The sequence below is a fragment of the Natrix helvetica genome, assembly GCF_964273705.1.
Source record: "Natrix helvetica genome assembly, chromosome: 2".
Lineage (NCBI taxonomy): Eukaryota > Metazoa > Chordata > Lepidosauria > Squamata > Natricidae > Natrix > Natrix helvetica.
Genome location: NC_138552.1, coordinates 17,064,889 through 17,080,532, shown reverse-complemented (window position 1 = coordinate 17,080,532; position 15,644 = coordinate 17,064,889). Strand labels below are relative to the sequence as shown.

The window sequence follows — 15,644 nt, the reverse complement described above, 5'->3', positions numbered from 1 at the left end:
AGTTTTTTCTTCTGCTTATCCATTTCTTGCTTCTCCACCTTGCCTCTCCTGTCTGCAGTGTTCTCACACTTTCTGTGATTTATTCTGGTACTAGCCGATAACCCAGCATTGCCTGGATATTTATTTTTAGGGGGAAAATGTCTGGACCAAACGTAATTTCTACCGTTGGATTTTCCCCCTTACCAGAGGGAGCCCCCTTGTGGCGTATTGTGAAGCCGTTACCATAGCAAATCCACTGCGCTGTACAGTAGAAGCCATTTTACGGCAGTACAACAGAAGTCATTTTACAGCAGTACAATAGAAGCCATTTTACGTCAGTACAATAGAAGTCATTTTACGGCAGTACAGTAGAAGCCATTTAACATAAGTACAATAGAAGTCATTTTAAGGCACAACAGGCTGTAAAGTAGAAGACACACCCTGAGGGGTGTTAGGGGTGTCTTACCCCCACAATATTTTTTTCCAGAGAGTAAGTCATCTGTTTGGTTGAAATTGCTCGAGGCGTTCCAGAGTTATGCTGGAACATTACGCCACATTGAACACATATTGGAAAACCAATATATGCATGAAAATGAAGATAATGGCAATGGAGATAGCGATCATACATTTTGGGCAAAAGTAATAGGTTAGTCAAGCTCCTGCTTAGAACCCAGAAGCAGCAATGGTTGGATGCCAAAACTGTAGGAGAAGTGCCAACACTGCATAGAAGCTGTGCTCAGTAGCAGCTCCAGACAGTAGGACCTTAAGTAAGAGATATTGAGTAAATAAAATATGACCGTAGTCTTCAAACAGACATGGATTAGCTCCCAAAGTTATGAATAAGATTGCAAGGAAACTATTCAGTGCATCCAGCCATCATTAATCATAAAACACCTCCATAAAATCCAGGACAGGATGTATAGAACAAGGTAGGTGTACATCAGTCTGCAAAATTATAACTTATATGGCTCCTGTTCCCTCCCCCCCCCCGCCACCTCCCAACCCCAAGTAATGCATCTTCCATGCCTTTTTTTTCCCAGCAAAGGGCTAAACTGAGAGCAAAATAAATTGCTTGCCCTGGAGGAATTAAATATTTGTGACAACAGATACATCATATATAAAAAGCGATGGATAGCATCTGTGATCAGTAGCAAAACCACTAAAAATGACATTGATGCATTAAATGTTTTTGTACCTGATCTACTTTATGGTAATGCTAATTTGCTGTTTGGTTTTTCCAGGTGTAGGAATGAAACTAACAGACGTTGGCATAGCAACACCGGCCAAAGGGTGAGTAGGGGGGGGGGAAAGCACATTTCTCCCAGGTCTGATTTGTGAGTTGGGCATCAAACATGTGGTGGTGTGCAGCCTGCAAAATGAAAGGTTACAGCACAAAGCATCCATTTCGTATCGCAGCTCTTAAAAGCAGGCAACATCTCAGACAGCTTTTCCTATCAACTACCAGTTGATAAAATGCTAATGGGATGGATGCTGAAAGTTAAGTCTTCTGGAAGGGGAATAATGATACACACATCACAAAGAGAGTTCATATTTATCATATAGATTTATTTCTCTGCTCGTTAAAATGATGAGTAACTTAATTGGCAGGCTTCCTTGGAAGACAATGAAAAAGAGAACCAAAAGAATTAGTTTTATTGTTTGACTCAAGTTATAATCTAAGAGTGAATGCTTAGGCAAAGGTAAAGTTTCCCCTCGCACATATGTGCTAGTCATTCCTGACTCTAGGAGACGTGAAATTCTCCCAGTTTGGCCCAGTTCGAACCGCTGAACTGCTGACCTTTTTGATCGACAAGCTCAGCATCTTAGCCACTGAGCCTCCACGCCCCTTGAATACTTAGAAGTGAATGCTTAGAAGCATGCAAAAATCAAAATCATACGTATAATTTGAGGCCCAGCACAGACCCAAATCCTTGTTTATAAACTGTAATGGGACGAATGTACAAAACAGTCTGAACTTAAACCTACCAAAACTCTTTTTGAATTCATTGAAAATAAATGAATATCTTTCTGATAATCAGGTTATGGGTTTCTTACATATTTAGCACTTGATCAATTTAGACCTAAATTGTGGCTAACCTTAAATTGTGGCAATGTTTTCATTGCCACAATTGATTTTCAGATCTTCAATGTACCATGATGGTGATGTGGAAAAATGCATTCAATATGCAATTTAATCTTAGTTTCTGAACTCTTATATTTATTATATGTTATTTTTGGGGGTGAATTTACAGAGCGAACAACGTTCCACATCTATACAACTGTTCGGTTTAGTTTTAACTAGTTGATGAATGACAATTGTAATGAAAAACAGATTTTGGGGGAAAATTGGGGTATTAAAGCAGGCTTCTTGATCTATTTTGATAAAGAGCCAGAAATATTCACAGGAAAAAAAATTTGATTTTTTTTTTCTCTTACTGTAAAGGTTGTTTTTCATGTACTGCTAAACAGTTTCGTCAACTGTTTTATCAATTGGAGACACAAAACTTAGATCAAGGTCTCTGCCATTACTGTAAATTTTTAGATTCAGCAGCAGCCTTACAAATTGTGATAAGAAAATAGGAAATATTTAAAGGACAAAACTAATTGTGGGACTCAAGAGATAGGAGTATTTTTTTGAAACGATCTGTAATGGCAATGATACTGCCTTTCAAATAACCAGAAGGAAGATTCAAATGATTGTAGGAAGTTAGCACCCACCCGTCTCCTAGGAAAAAATGAAACATCTTAGGAAATGTTAAAAGAGCAGAATATTTCCTCTGAAAGGGAAGTAGATACACAGCTCCCACCAGTGACGTGCGGTGAGGTTTATGGCTGGTGAGGCTGATGACGTCATCAGGAAGGCAGGGAATGGGACCACATGTGCTGGAGGCTGAGGCTGCTTCAGCCTCCAGCAAACGTGATCCCATTCCCCGCCTTCCTGAGCGTGCTCCACCGGCTCGCGCTCCGCAGTCCTTGAAAGCGACTGGGGAACGACGAGAACCTTCCTGTCTCTGCTGAACTTTGCGCGCTCCTCGTGACTGCATATTGCAGTCGCGAGGAGCGCGTGAAATCCAGCAGAGGCAGGAAGGTTCTCGTCGTTCCCCAGTCACTTTCGTGGCTTCATCATACGGGAGCGCCGACAACATTTCTGCCTCCACAGCTCCCGGGCGTGGACGGATGGAGGTAGTCAGAGTGGCGCCGAGGCAGTCTGGCGGGCGAGCGACCGAGGATCAGGCTGCCTGATCCTCCATCGCTCACTTGCTCGCTCTTTCGTCTGCCCGGACCGCCTCGGCGTCGCTCTGGCTACATCCGTCCGTCCGCGCCCGGGAGCTGCGGAGGCAGAAATGTTGTCGGCACTCCCGGATGACGAAGCCACAAAAGCGACAGGGGAACGACGAGAACCTTCCTGCAGTCACTTTCGTGGCTTCGTCATCCGGGAGCGCTGACAACATTTCTGCCTCCGCAGCTCCCGGGCGCGGACGGACGGATGTAGCCACAGCGACGCCGAGGCGGTCCGGGCGGACGAAAGAGCAAGCGAGCAAGCGATGGAGGATCAGGCAGCCTGATCCTCGGTCGCTCGCCTGCCAGACTGCCTCGGCGCCACTCTGGCTACCTCCATCCGTCCGCACCCGGGAGCTGCGGAGGCAGAAATGTCGGCGCTCCCGGATGACGAAGCCACAAAAGTGACTGGGGAACGACGAGAATCTTCCTGTCTCTGCTGGACTTCGCGCACTCCTCGCGACTGCAATATACATCCAGAAGTGGCTTTTGTGGCTAATGGGGTTTGGGCTTTCAGCCCAACAGCCCTTGCCACTTCTGGACGTCTATTGCAGTTGTGAGGAGCGCGCAAAGTACAGCGGAGGCAGGCAGGTTATTGGCGCTTCCGAGAACCCTCCTGCCTCCGCCGGTTGCCCAGCTTGCACCACCCCGCACGCGCACCTCCTCCTCCTCCTCCTCCTCCCTCCTCTTCCTCTTCACTCCCCAAAAGCTCTTCTCCTTACCGGAAATTAGCGGGAGCCGTGTAAAAGGGATGGGACGAAATATATATTATTATTATATACTATTATTTCATGAAGAGAGGTGAGGCTCTGCCTCCCCTGCCTCCCCTGACCGCACGTCCCTGGCTCCCACCATCCTCAATAACCCACAGCAGATGTCCTCATTTAAGAGATAAAGAGATAAGTAGGTCTATTCATAGGCAAATGCCCTCACTTAAGATCCAGCAAAGGTAGGATTAGCCCTCTACCCATCTCACCACATGGCACCTGGGAAGATTACATCACCCAGCAAGGCTCAACCAAGCCTGGGACTCAGGACAGCCTACAGGAGTGATGGCAAACCTTTTAGACACTGAAGTGCCCAAACTGAAAGCTGTACGCTGGACATGCGCGTGGACCAGAGGTGGGTTGCTGCTAGTTCAGCCCAGATCAGGTGGTAGTAGTGGCGGCAGAAGGCTCCGCCTACCCACCTGGATGCTTCTGCGCATGTGCAAAAGCGTCGCACGCGAGCATGCGCACACACACACGAGACAACTGGTAGTAAAAAAATTAGAAACCCACCACTGGCATGGACATGGGTGCATGCGCAGCAGAGACCCGAAGACCAGCTGGCTGGCAGGAGGCAGGGCACCCAAAACCAGCAGCATGGCAAGAGATCAGATCTTTTTCTTTCGTGAGCTTCTGTTTCGTTGTTTGCAGGGAAACAGAAGCTGATGAAAGAAACGCCATGGAGACCTGACCTGGGGCGACGGCGTGCATGCCAGCAGAGAGGGCTCTGTGTGTCACCACTGGTATACGTGCCATAGGTTCCTCATCACGGGCCTACAGAGTTGCCCCTGCATGGCCCCATGGGAGTCGGACAACCGATCAGAATACAAGCTCAAATTCAAAAGCCCAGAGAAGGCATAAAACCCAGGCACTCTCAGCATCTCTTCCCTTTTCGGCCAGGACCTCAAACCACGTGGTCCTGTCCAGTGCAGGGACGTGCAGTCAGGGGAGGCAGGGGAGGCAGAGCCTCACCTCTCTTCATGAAATAATAGTATATAATATTATATATTATAATATTATATACATCCGTCCGTCCACGCCTGGGAGCTGCGGAGGCAGAAATGTTGTCGCTTTCGTGCCCAGTCGCTTTCGTGCCTTCGTCATCCGGGAGCGCCGACAATATTTCTGCCTCCGCCCTCCGCAGCTCCCGGGCGCACAATGGCGCCGGGGCAGTCCGGCAGGCGAGCGACCGAGGATCAGGCTGCCTCGCTCGCTCTTTCGTCCGCCTGGACCGCCTCGGCGTCGCTGTGGCTACATCCGTCCGGCCGCGCCCGGGAGCTGCGGAGGCAGAAATGTTGTCGGTGCTCCCGGATGACGAAGGCACGAAGGCGACTGGGGAATGACAAGAACCTTCCTGCCTCTGCTGGATTTCGTGTGCTCCTCGCGACTGCAATATGCAGTCACGAGGAGCACGCAAAGTCCAGCAGAGTCAGGAAGGTTCTCATCGTTCCCCAGTCGCTTTCAAGGACTGCGCAGCGCGAGCCGGCGGAGCACGCTCAGGAAGGCGGGGAATGGGATCACGTGTGCTGGAGGCTGAGGCAGCCTGAGCCTCCAGCACACGTGGTCCCATTCCCTGCCTTCCTGATGACGTCACCAGCCTCACCAGCCATAAACCTCACCGCACGTCACTGCTGTCCACCATCAATAAACCTTTTTTCCAAGCAACTTCCATGAATCCAGTGTCTTTCCCGCCCCCCGCCCCCCTTGGGACTGAACCCAGAAGGACATTTCTTCCAACAGGATGTTGTAGAGAAGTCACAAGAAACTGATCATTGGAAGGAAACCGAAAGAATAGGCTTAATGACCCTTTGACCTTACATGATAGACCCCCTCCCCCAAGAGCTACTGCTGACCCATTTCAAAGTTGCAATGGTTCCCCCCCCACACACACACCCATGGTCACATGATCACATTTTGGGCACTCGGCAACTGGCTCGCCTTTACAGACCTCTGGTCACGTGGCTGTTAATGTGCGATATTTCTTTTGAGTTGGTTTCTACAATTTGCTTCCAGTTTCTGGCCAAAAAAAAAAAAGAAAATGCCCAGTGAGGAAACTTGATTCACTTAACAACAACCATATTTGCTTAATGACCACCGTGCTCATGTAACAACCATAGTGTTTTCTTAACGACTGCTGCAAAAATTGTCAAAAAATCATGTCCCGTCAAGCAGTGGAGGAGCTTTGTGGATGCTCCGTCGTTGGAGATTTTCAAGAAAAAAATTGGACAGCCATTTGTCCAAAATGATCAGTGGTGGGTTCCTACCGGTTCGGACTGGTTTGGCTGAACCGGTAGTGGTTTGGCAGCCTGGATCGTTGAAACCAACAATGACCCAGGCTTGCCACGCCCCTGAACCTTTTTTCCCAGTGGCGCCATAGGCACCGCCATCTTATCTTTTGCTTCTGTGCATGCGCAGAGCAATTTTTATTGCATTGTTCCTGTGCTCGCATCAAGCGCACACATGTGGCGCGGCCATAAGCGAATCAGCAGTAGTGAGTGTCGGAACCCACCCTGAAGACGATACAAGGATTCTTGCCTTGGGTAGGGGATTGGACTAGAAGACCTCCAAGGTCCCTTCCAACCTTACAATTCTATGGCTTCTATGAAGCCGTTACCATGGCAATCCACTGCGTTGTACAGTAGAAGCCATTTTACAGCAGTACAGTAGAAGTCATTTTTAGGTACAACAGGCAGAACACACATTCCAAGGGGTGTTTGGGGTGTCTTACCCCGACAGTATTTGTTTCCATAGAGTAAGTCATTTGTTTATCAAGTTTGGTTGATATTGCATTGTGCCTTTGCTCGCATCATGCACGCGTGTGTGACGCAGTCATAAGCGAATCGGCAGTAATGACTGTCGGAACCCACCTTGAAGACGATACAAGGATTCTTGCCTTGGGCAGGGGATTGGACTAGAAGACCTCCAAGGTCCCTTCCAACCTTACAATTCTATGGCTTCTCAATTCCTAGTTCATCATTTTAACCATAGCAGCACTGATAAATCACCAGTGTCCTTGATGGAGTTCAGAAAGCCACAATGAGAGAGTGAGACATATGACGACAGCCCTGAAACCCATAGAAGGTGATATTTCACCATGGACATCTGGAACTGCCTCAGCTCATTTCCATGCTGGTGACTTAAAGTGTCTTTAAAGTACTATGTATAGTATCTTACCATAACTCATTATTCACAGATATACTGAAAGCATTATGAATAATGCATGAATATTTATTTTCCTTTCTCTGATGTAATACATTTCAAATAAGCACATCATAGAGAATTACTCTAATTAATATTCTGTATGTCATTCCCAGCAGTAGCCAGAGGCTATTAATCTCTTCCTAAAGCAAACAGGAATATTCTGGGAATGCAGAAAGTGGTTGTAGAAGCAAACTTTTGGTGGCTCATTTTTCCCCTCTCAAATCTCTCCCTCCCTCTCTCTCCTTCCCTTGCTCTTTCTTCATTCTTTCTCTCCCTCTTTGTCTCATTCTCTCTCCCTCCATCCCTCTCTCTCCCTCCCGCTTCTGATCCTCCCTCAATCCTTCTCCCCCTCTCTCTCCCTCCCTTCCTCTTTCTCTCATTCTCTCTCTCTCCCTCTTTCTCTCATTCTTTCTCTCTCCCCCTCTTTGTCTGATTCTTTCTCTCTCCCCCTCTTTCTCTCTCCCTGTCTCCCTCTTTCTCTCACACTCCCTCCCTACCCCTATTTCTTTCTCCTTCTTTCTCTCATTCTCTCCCCCCTCTCTTTCCCCCTCCCTCTTTCTCTCATTCTCTCTCTCCCCCTCTCATTCTCTCTCCCTCCCTCCCTTTTTCTCTCCCTCACTCTCTCTCTCTTTTTCTCTGTCTCACCCAATCGATTGATCTGTCTGTCTGTCTGTCTGTCTGTCTGTCTGTCTGTCTGTCTATCTATCTATCTATTCTATCTTGCTAATATCTCTATCTATTTATCTATGATGCATTTAGTCCTCAGCTTAAAATAGCTCATTTAGTGGCCATTCAAATTTACAGTGGTGCCAAAAAAGTGACTTGTAACCATTTTTTGCACATATGACTGTTGCAGCATCCCCATGGTCATGTGATCAAAATTCAGACAGTTTGGCAACTAACTCATACTTATGATGTTGCAGATTTGATTTCCAGAGTTGAAGTAGACACCTCCAAAGGGACACATATTTGAAACTAGAACCTTTGGGTGGTAAAATGTAAAGATACTCTCCTAGACCAGACTTCATTCTTGAGGATGGAAATAAGAGAAGCATGTTGCAGTAGTGATGATGGAGACTGAGGGACCTTGGTGGGCCCATGGTGGGCAATCTTCTTTGATGGCCTTGGTTAAGTGCAGGGAAGGGCGAAGCCATACTTTCTTATCTTGAGAGCTCTCTCTCCTATGCCTTGGCATAGTTTGTTTAATGCATGCTCCTACATGATGCTGTTGCACTCACATATGCAAAGAGAGGTTTTGCATCCTGAGGGCACAACACTTTTGAGCTTATGAATAGTCCCAAGGTTGCATTTTCAAGAGGCAACTTGTTTTTCTTTGAAGATGTTTTGCTTCTAATCCAAGAAGCTTCTTCGGCTCTGACAGAACAAGAAAAGCCTAGTTGCCTCTTGGAAAAGCATCTTTGGGACAACTATGACCTGGATGCATGAGAATCTCCATAGATATTAAGCTTATTAATACATTTAAGCATGGTGTGGAAACAGTGGTGGGATCCTGCTGATTTAACAATCAGTTCAGTGATTGCATGTTTTCATGCACAGTTTTACCAAAACTTACCTTTCACAATACTTCTTGGGGAGTAACACAGCTGAGGTGCAGCAATCCACTCTGCTGTGCTAATCAGCTGAGAGGATATAGTTAAGGTTGGGCAGGTGGGCCGACCTGATCATCGGAGCAAACCAGTTTGTTCTCAGCTGATCGTCGGAGCTATTGGTTCACCGAACTGGTCCAAACCAACCGAATCCCACCCCTGCACAGGTTTTACTTGCTTGCATGGCCCTGTTTCTTGCATGCCACGGCCCAGTTCTGATCCACAGACTGGGGCTTGGGGACCCCTGATCTAGAGGGCAGTTGGGAAACCTATGTCCATTGCTAGCCTACAAATCAAGCAGTCAGAGACAGCACTGCTAACGGTGGAGTATATTCAGTTTTGTTGTTAACAAATTTAGAAGGCTATAACAGAGAATCAAGGCATCTGAGTTGATGAACTGGAAGCCTTCTAGGTATCTTCTCCATGCAATCAATGCCTACTGTTATGAAGAAAGATGTGCTTGCGAAAGCTTCCTCTTAACAGTTCATTGACTGCCAGCTGGCAATTCTTTGTTGGATGATCGTTGAATGCAATTATTTTTATGCCATTGATGTACATATTTTTCTCCTTTCCTCCCGGGTCAACACACATAGACTGCTGCACTCCTTTTGCTGGTGTAAAGGTGAAAGAGCTGCTTTCGTTAATTTAAATAGAGATTTAGTCTACTTCACCTGTTTATCTGTGGTCGCCTTTTAAATTGCTTTGAGGATTGGCATAGTTTATTGGAATGTTTCTAATATAAATGGAAATGCCTCATTCAAATGTTATCTTTTGAACTCAAGTGGATTTAGTAGAAGAATGTTTGCCAACTTCCAGATCTGAGGATTTCGGCTCCCAGAATTCCCCAGCATGGCTATTGCTGAGGATCCTGGGAGTTAAAAGCTTTAATTCAATTGGAAATATTCAATATTGATAAACAATGAATTAGACCATGTTTACTCTTTCTAGAAGGAAGAATTAACAGCTTGCCAAACAGAAATTTCTTTCCATTCAGCAGAGGGCATACTTTCTCCCCTTTTAACAAAAAGCAGTTAAAACACGGAGCGGCAAAAGTTCCCAGATGTTGGGAAATCAAACTTTTGTTAACCAAATTACTAATGAAGTTCACTCTGCTAAGTCTAAACAGATGGATTCTTGCAAGGGCCAAATGGAAACAGGCAGGATGCGAATGTATATAGGAAACAGGTCACTTCCAAATAGCTCATGTAGATCACCGTATCTAACTCACTGCTTAGTGCTGAAATCTAACTGGAAGCTCTTGATTGATGAATGTCCAACGCATCAAGTGAAGGGACGGCTGCCCTCTCTCTGCAGAACTGGTTCTAATATTGAATTATTTACTGTTTGGGAGGTTTTTCTTCATGCTCATTGAGAGTCTGCTTTCCTGTAATTTAAGATGATTATTCTTTATCTTGTACTAGCTGATAACTTGGCGTTGCCCGGGTATTTATTTATCCCAATCCTGTTTTAGACAGGAAAAGGAATGAATTATAAGTGGCAACGTAAGTGCGGAATGGACTGTCCTCCCTCCTTCCATTAACCGTCTCCGCAATTCCTGAAGAGGTGTTGACAAGACCAACTTCTCCCTGAGCCCTGATTTCGGCGACAATTAAATTAGTTTAAAATGTTTTCCCTGTCCCCCCCAGAAGTGTCAAGAAAAATGATTCCACCATGTTGAAAATGTGTGGAACAAATGTAATTTCTAATGTTGGATTTTCCCCCTTACCAGAGGGAGCCCTCTCATGGAGTACTGTGAAGCCGTTACCATGGCAATCTACTGTGTTGTACAGTAGAAGCCACTTTACAGCAGTACAGTAGAAGTCATTTTAAGGTACAACAGGCAGAACACACACTCCAAGGGGTGTTTGGGGTGTCTTATCCCGATAGTATTTGTTTCCATAGAGTAAGTCATTTGTTTATCAAGTTTGGTTGAAATTGTTTGAGGTGTTCCAGAGTTATGCTGGAACACACATACACACACACACACACACACCATAATTTGTTATACTTCTTCATAATGGTCTGTCCTTGCAAGCCTTACTTCAGCCATAGCTCCATAGATGACCAACAACTTCACACTGTATTTTGTTCTTTAAATTTCTCATGTCTCTCTTTTCCAAAATGTCATCATCTCTTTCCATCTTCCATTTCATTTCCCTTTTCATTTCATTCCAACTCAAGCCACTATTTTTATATTGGTGGTCAGTCAATCATTTTGACGTTCAGTTCACATACTTTAACCTTATTATTCTTGATCCTTTATCTTCCTATTTTACTACACATGGTTCAAAAATGTCCCCTTCCTGTGGCACCCTTGACTTATCCAACTCTCACTTCCCTTAACATGTAAGCACGAACTTGCTCTTCAGGCAAATGCTCGCTCCCTACAACTATTGTTAGTATGTGTTATTAGCCTTAGTGGTACTTATGCCACATGCAGTAATCTCCGGGTAGTGACATCGAACATAGAACCTAAAATATCAGAGTTTGTAAGGGACCTTAGAGGTCTTCTAGTCCAACCCCCTGCTCAAGCAGGAGATCCTATACTATTTCAGACAGGTGGCTGTCCAGTCTCTTCTTAAAGGCCTCCAGTGATACAGCACTCACAACTTCTGAAGGCAAAGTTGATCCACTGGTTGATTGTTATCACTGTCAGGAAATTTCTCCTTAGTTCTAGATGGGATCTCTCTTTAATTAGCTTCCATGCATTGTTGTCTTGACTTCTGGTGTTTGGAGAATAGGTTGACTCCCTCTTCTTTGTGGTAGCCCTTCAAATATTTGGAACACTGCTATTCATGTCAGTCCTGGTGACATGAATATGTTCATATGTCATGAATATGTCAGAATATCAGCCAATTTTAGCACATTATAATGCTAACTTTGTACATTAATGTAAGCAAATATCAATGCTATCCAAAGCATGCTGATTACTGAAAACTAGGATCTCTGATTTAGGAATTATCTTGCAAGCCAAAAAACTGTTTTCTGCATCCCACCAACTAAGAAGTATATGGTCATGACGAGGATGTACTGTGCTCTAAAAGCATAGTATAGTATAACCTTTAGAGACGGAGTGGCTCAGTGGCTAAGAGGCTGAGCTTTTCGATCAGAAAGGTCGACAGTTAGAATCCCTAGCGCCGCATAACGGAGTGAGCTCCCGTTACTTGTCCCAGCTTCTGCCAACCTAGCAGTTTGAAAGCATGTAAAAATGCAAGTAGAAAAATAGGGATCACTTTTGGTGGGAAGGTAACAGCATTCCGTGTGCCTCCGGCATTTAGTCATGCCGGCCAGATGACCACGGAGACGTCTTTGGACAGCACTGGATCTTCGGCTTTGAAACGGAGATGAGCATCGGCCCCTAGAGTCAGAAATAACTAGCACATATGTGCGAGGGGAAACTTTACCTTTTGTATAGCCTTTATTGTTATGTATACAATGAAATTGGTTTCAGCCTCACTGGTGCAATCCATGACAAAAAATACAAACAACATAAATAGTATAAAGAATCATCCCTATGCAAGTAATTAGGGGGAGGGGGTAAGAAAAATTAAAATAATTAAACGTTTCCGTGTGTGTGAAGTGGAGTGTGGAGTGTGTTTAAGAGCCTTACAGCCCATAAACTATTTTTTTTAGCAGTCTTGTACCATAGCCAACTCCCATTAAGATAATGCTCAGCTAAATTTCAAGGACTTTTCACAGAAACCCTTATCTACCCAGTTAGGGTAGATATTTATTTTTCTTATGTGAAAAACCTGGCACGAGTTTTTGGTTAGATTTCATTCTGTGGCTTTCGGCTCAGTCCTTTGAGCTATTAGAATTATTTTGAATTTTGTTTTGTTCGATTAAACGCTCCCTGCATGGTCCAGTTTCATAATGGCAGGAAGACGGCCCTAGTTTACTTTAGGTCTGTGGAAGTGCCAGGAATCTGCAGAGTGTACAGATGTTTTTCCATTGCACCTGCTGCCCCGTGGAGAGCTGCCTTGGTAGGAGATTGTTCAAAATGACAGGCATGTTCTTAATAGGAGATTTGTCTTGACAGAACTGGGGCTGGAGGGGGGAGAGATTTCTTGCAGCTGTTAACATCAAACCACATTTGTAGCTTTCGTTTCCCCTGGATTTGCGTACGGCATCGTCTGTTTTTGTCACAGAGTGCTGTGAATGTCTCTGACAGAAGAGAGATGGAGAGAAAAAGAGGAAATATTAAAGGGAAAAGTAAATGCAATTACGATATTTCAAGAAGTGGTTTCCTACTATTGTCGCCTTTCCAAAACAATTGTTATCCCCCCACTCCCATTCCTGGAGTGTGTGTGAAAAAGTGGGGGGGGGGGGTAGGCAAACAACAAAATAGTTTCTGCTTACAGCATGATTTACGGTATTTTTCAAAGTATAAGAGGCCCCGGAGTATAAGATGCACCAAGATTTTGAAGAGGTAAATTAAAAAAAAGTTTTTGCACTCTGCAGACCTCCCAAACCCTCTGCACGCCTCATTTTTTGTGAAAAACAGGGCATGCATAGCCTTTAGGAGGCTTGTAGAATGCTCCTGGGGGCTAGGGCAAAAATGAGCAAAAAAATGGGCCGTTTTTCACTTGTTTTTGCCCACCCCAGCCCCCAGGAGCACTTTGCAGGCCTCCCAAACCCTCTGCATGTCCATTTTTGTGAAGGGGGTGGGGTTTCAGGAAGCCAAAAATGCTGCATTCAGTGTATAAGACGCACCCAGATTTTCACCCTCTGTTTGGGGGGGGAGGTGCGTCATATACTCTGAAAAATACAGTAGCTTCAGCTAGGAAAAATGTAAGCTGCCATATTTCCTCGTCACAAATCCTGGATGGGTTTTGGGGTTTGTTTTATTTTTTTGCAACAGTCACCAAAATGCTTGAATAAAGACTTCTTTTGAAAATGGAAATGGTTGAATGAAAAATTAACCTAGGTAAAAATGAGATAACGCCGTTATATAACATAAGCTGGTTGGTGTGGCTTGGTGTAGTAATGATACCAGCAATGGCTTATATGGGTAAGTACAGAGAACACCCATTTTTGTCATTTCAATCTAGGAAGATTAAGCATTTTAGTGGAAATCATTTTTTTTTTAAATATATGAAGCTAGAGGATTTAAATCCATTTTTTTCCTGTCTCTCCTTTTGCAGGTACAAAGGTTTCAAAGGCAATTGCTCCATCTCTTTTATCGATCAGTTTAAGGTTCTCCACCTGTGCAACAAATATTGTGAGATGTTAGGACTGAAACCCCTTCAAAGCAATGGTCTGAAACAGAAGAAGCCTGCAGTCTCCAGAATCAAGGCGCAATCCAATCCAACGGTTGCAAAGAAAAGATTGGTCAATGCGCAGACTTCCAAAAAAACATAAGATCGTCAGTTTCCCCCCCCCAAGGAAATATTGATGACTTTTATCTTCACCGCAGGACATCTTTGGAAATGTATATTGATTTTGTTTTGTTATTTTTCTGCAATGTGCCTACGATGGCCCTTCTTCCAAGCAACCTTTGTAGCATGTGGGTGGATGGCATAAATAGATCAGAGAAGATCTACTCCGCATCTCTTGGTGGCGGCGGCGCTAAACTTGGGAAAAATTGGATTTAATGGATTCCTTCTATATAAGTCAGCTGCTACGAAACCAGAGACATACATGTAGGGTATTTCAAAACACTTGTGAGAAATATACTCCACGTTTTTCTTCTTGTGGATTTGCTGTATCTTCAGGTACTGCTTTTTCTAGGTCTTGCTAAATGCTTGCCTCGCCAAGTAGAATAAAAGATTGGCAGAAACTGTACGTAGAAGAGGAATATAACTCTGGTGTTCATATGCATTTTGTTTTATTTTGCACTACTTGGAATTGAGAGCTGTGTCAAATATGTAATAATTGTATTTATAAAACTCAGAGTGGTTGTCTTCAGGTGATCTGAGAGCTGCATGGAACTCATGAGTACGATCATGTTGTTTTATAGAGTCCTAGAGTTGGCAGTGACCTCAAATGGCAGCTAGTGTAACCCCCTGCTCAGTTCAGGATCTGTCATTTGTAACCTCATATCCCTAACTTTCCTGGATACAAGTCCTAGCGCCTGCAGATGCTGCCACTAGCTTTAATGTAGCATAGTACTACGCAGTAGATCCAGACATTTCCCTGTCTCATTGCTGGCAAGTATGTAAATGAAGAAAGGAGGAAAAGAAGAGCAACTGTAGGAACAGCTGCACAGACGAAGGTATATCTGCAGTAACTATACTGTAAATCCCATTAGATCTATGGAGATTCTCCATTAGTCTATGGAGAATTAGTCTATAGTCCATTAGTCTATGGAGATTCTCAACCATCCAGGTCATGTTGGTCCCAAGGGTGTTTGTTTTTCCTAAAGGCAACTGGACTTCCTTGATGTTTTCTTTTGAAGTCTTGGAACTTCAGTTCTCTGAACTGAAGAAGCTTCTTGGATGGGAAGTGAAATGTTTTCAAAGAAAACACCAAGAGAATTTAATTGCCTTTTCTTTTTTTTGGGGGGGGGGGGAGAGGAGAGATCCTTTGGGATCCCATTAGATCCAACAGAAGTTCTGTTCAATCTGATATCCTGTTTTGTGCCATAAACGAGAAACGTCTAAGACAGGGGTGTCCAAACTTGGCAACTTTAAGACTTGTGGACTTCAACTCCCAGAATTTCCCAGCCAGCTGCTGGCTGGGGAATTCTGGGAGTTGAAGTCCACAAGTCTTAAAGTTGCCAAGTTTGGACACCCCTGGTCTAAGATGTTGACAACCAATATCTGAAACCAACATCCTCCTTGCCTTGCGAGAAATGCTGTAAAACATGGCG

The 15,644-nt window shown here is 44.5% G+C and overlaps 1 protein-coding gene across 1 annotated transcript in view; it reads left to right on the top strand.

Annotated features, from left to right (window-relative positions):
- The window catches only part of ALPK2 (alpha kinase 2), a 42,561-nt gene extending 27,197 nt beyond the window's left edge, over window positions 1-15,364 (top strand). Inside the window, exons 9-10 of the mRNA XM_081942145.1 lie at window positions 1,221-1,269; window positions 13,978-15,364. Of these exons, the coding sequence (XP_081798271.1) occupies window positions 1,221-1,269; window positions 13,978-14,194 (266 nt within the window). The 3' untranslated portion in view covers window positions 14,195-15,364. The remainder of the gene's footprint in view (window positions 1-1,220; window positions 1,270-13,977) is intronic.
- The last annotated feature ends 280 nt before the right edge of the window (window positions 15,365-15,644 follow it).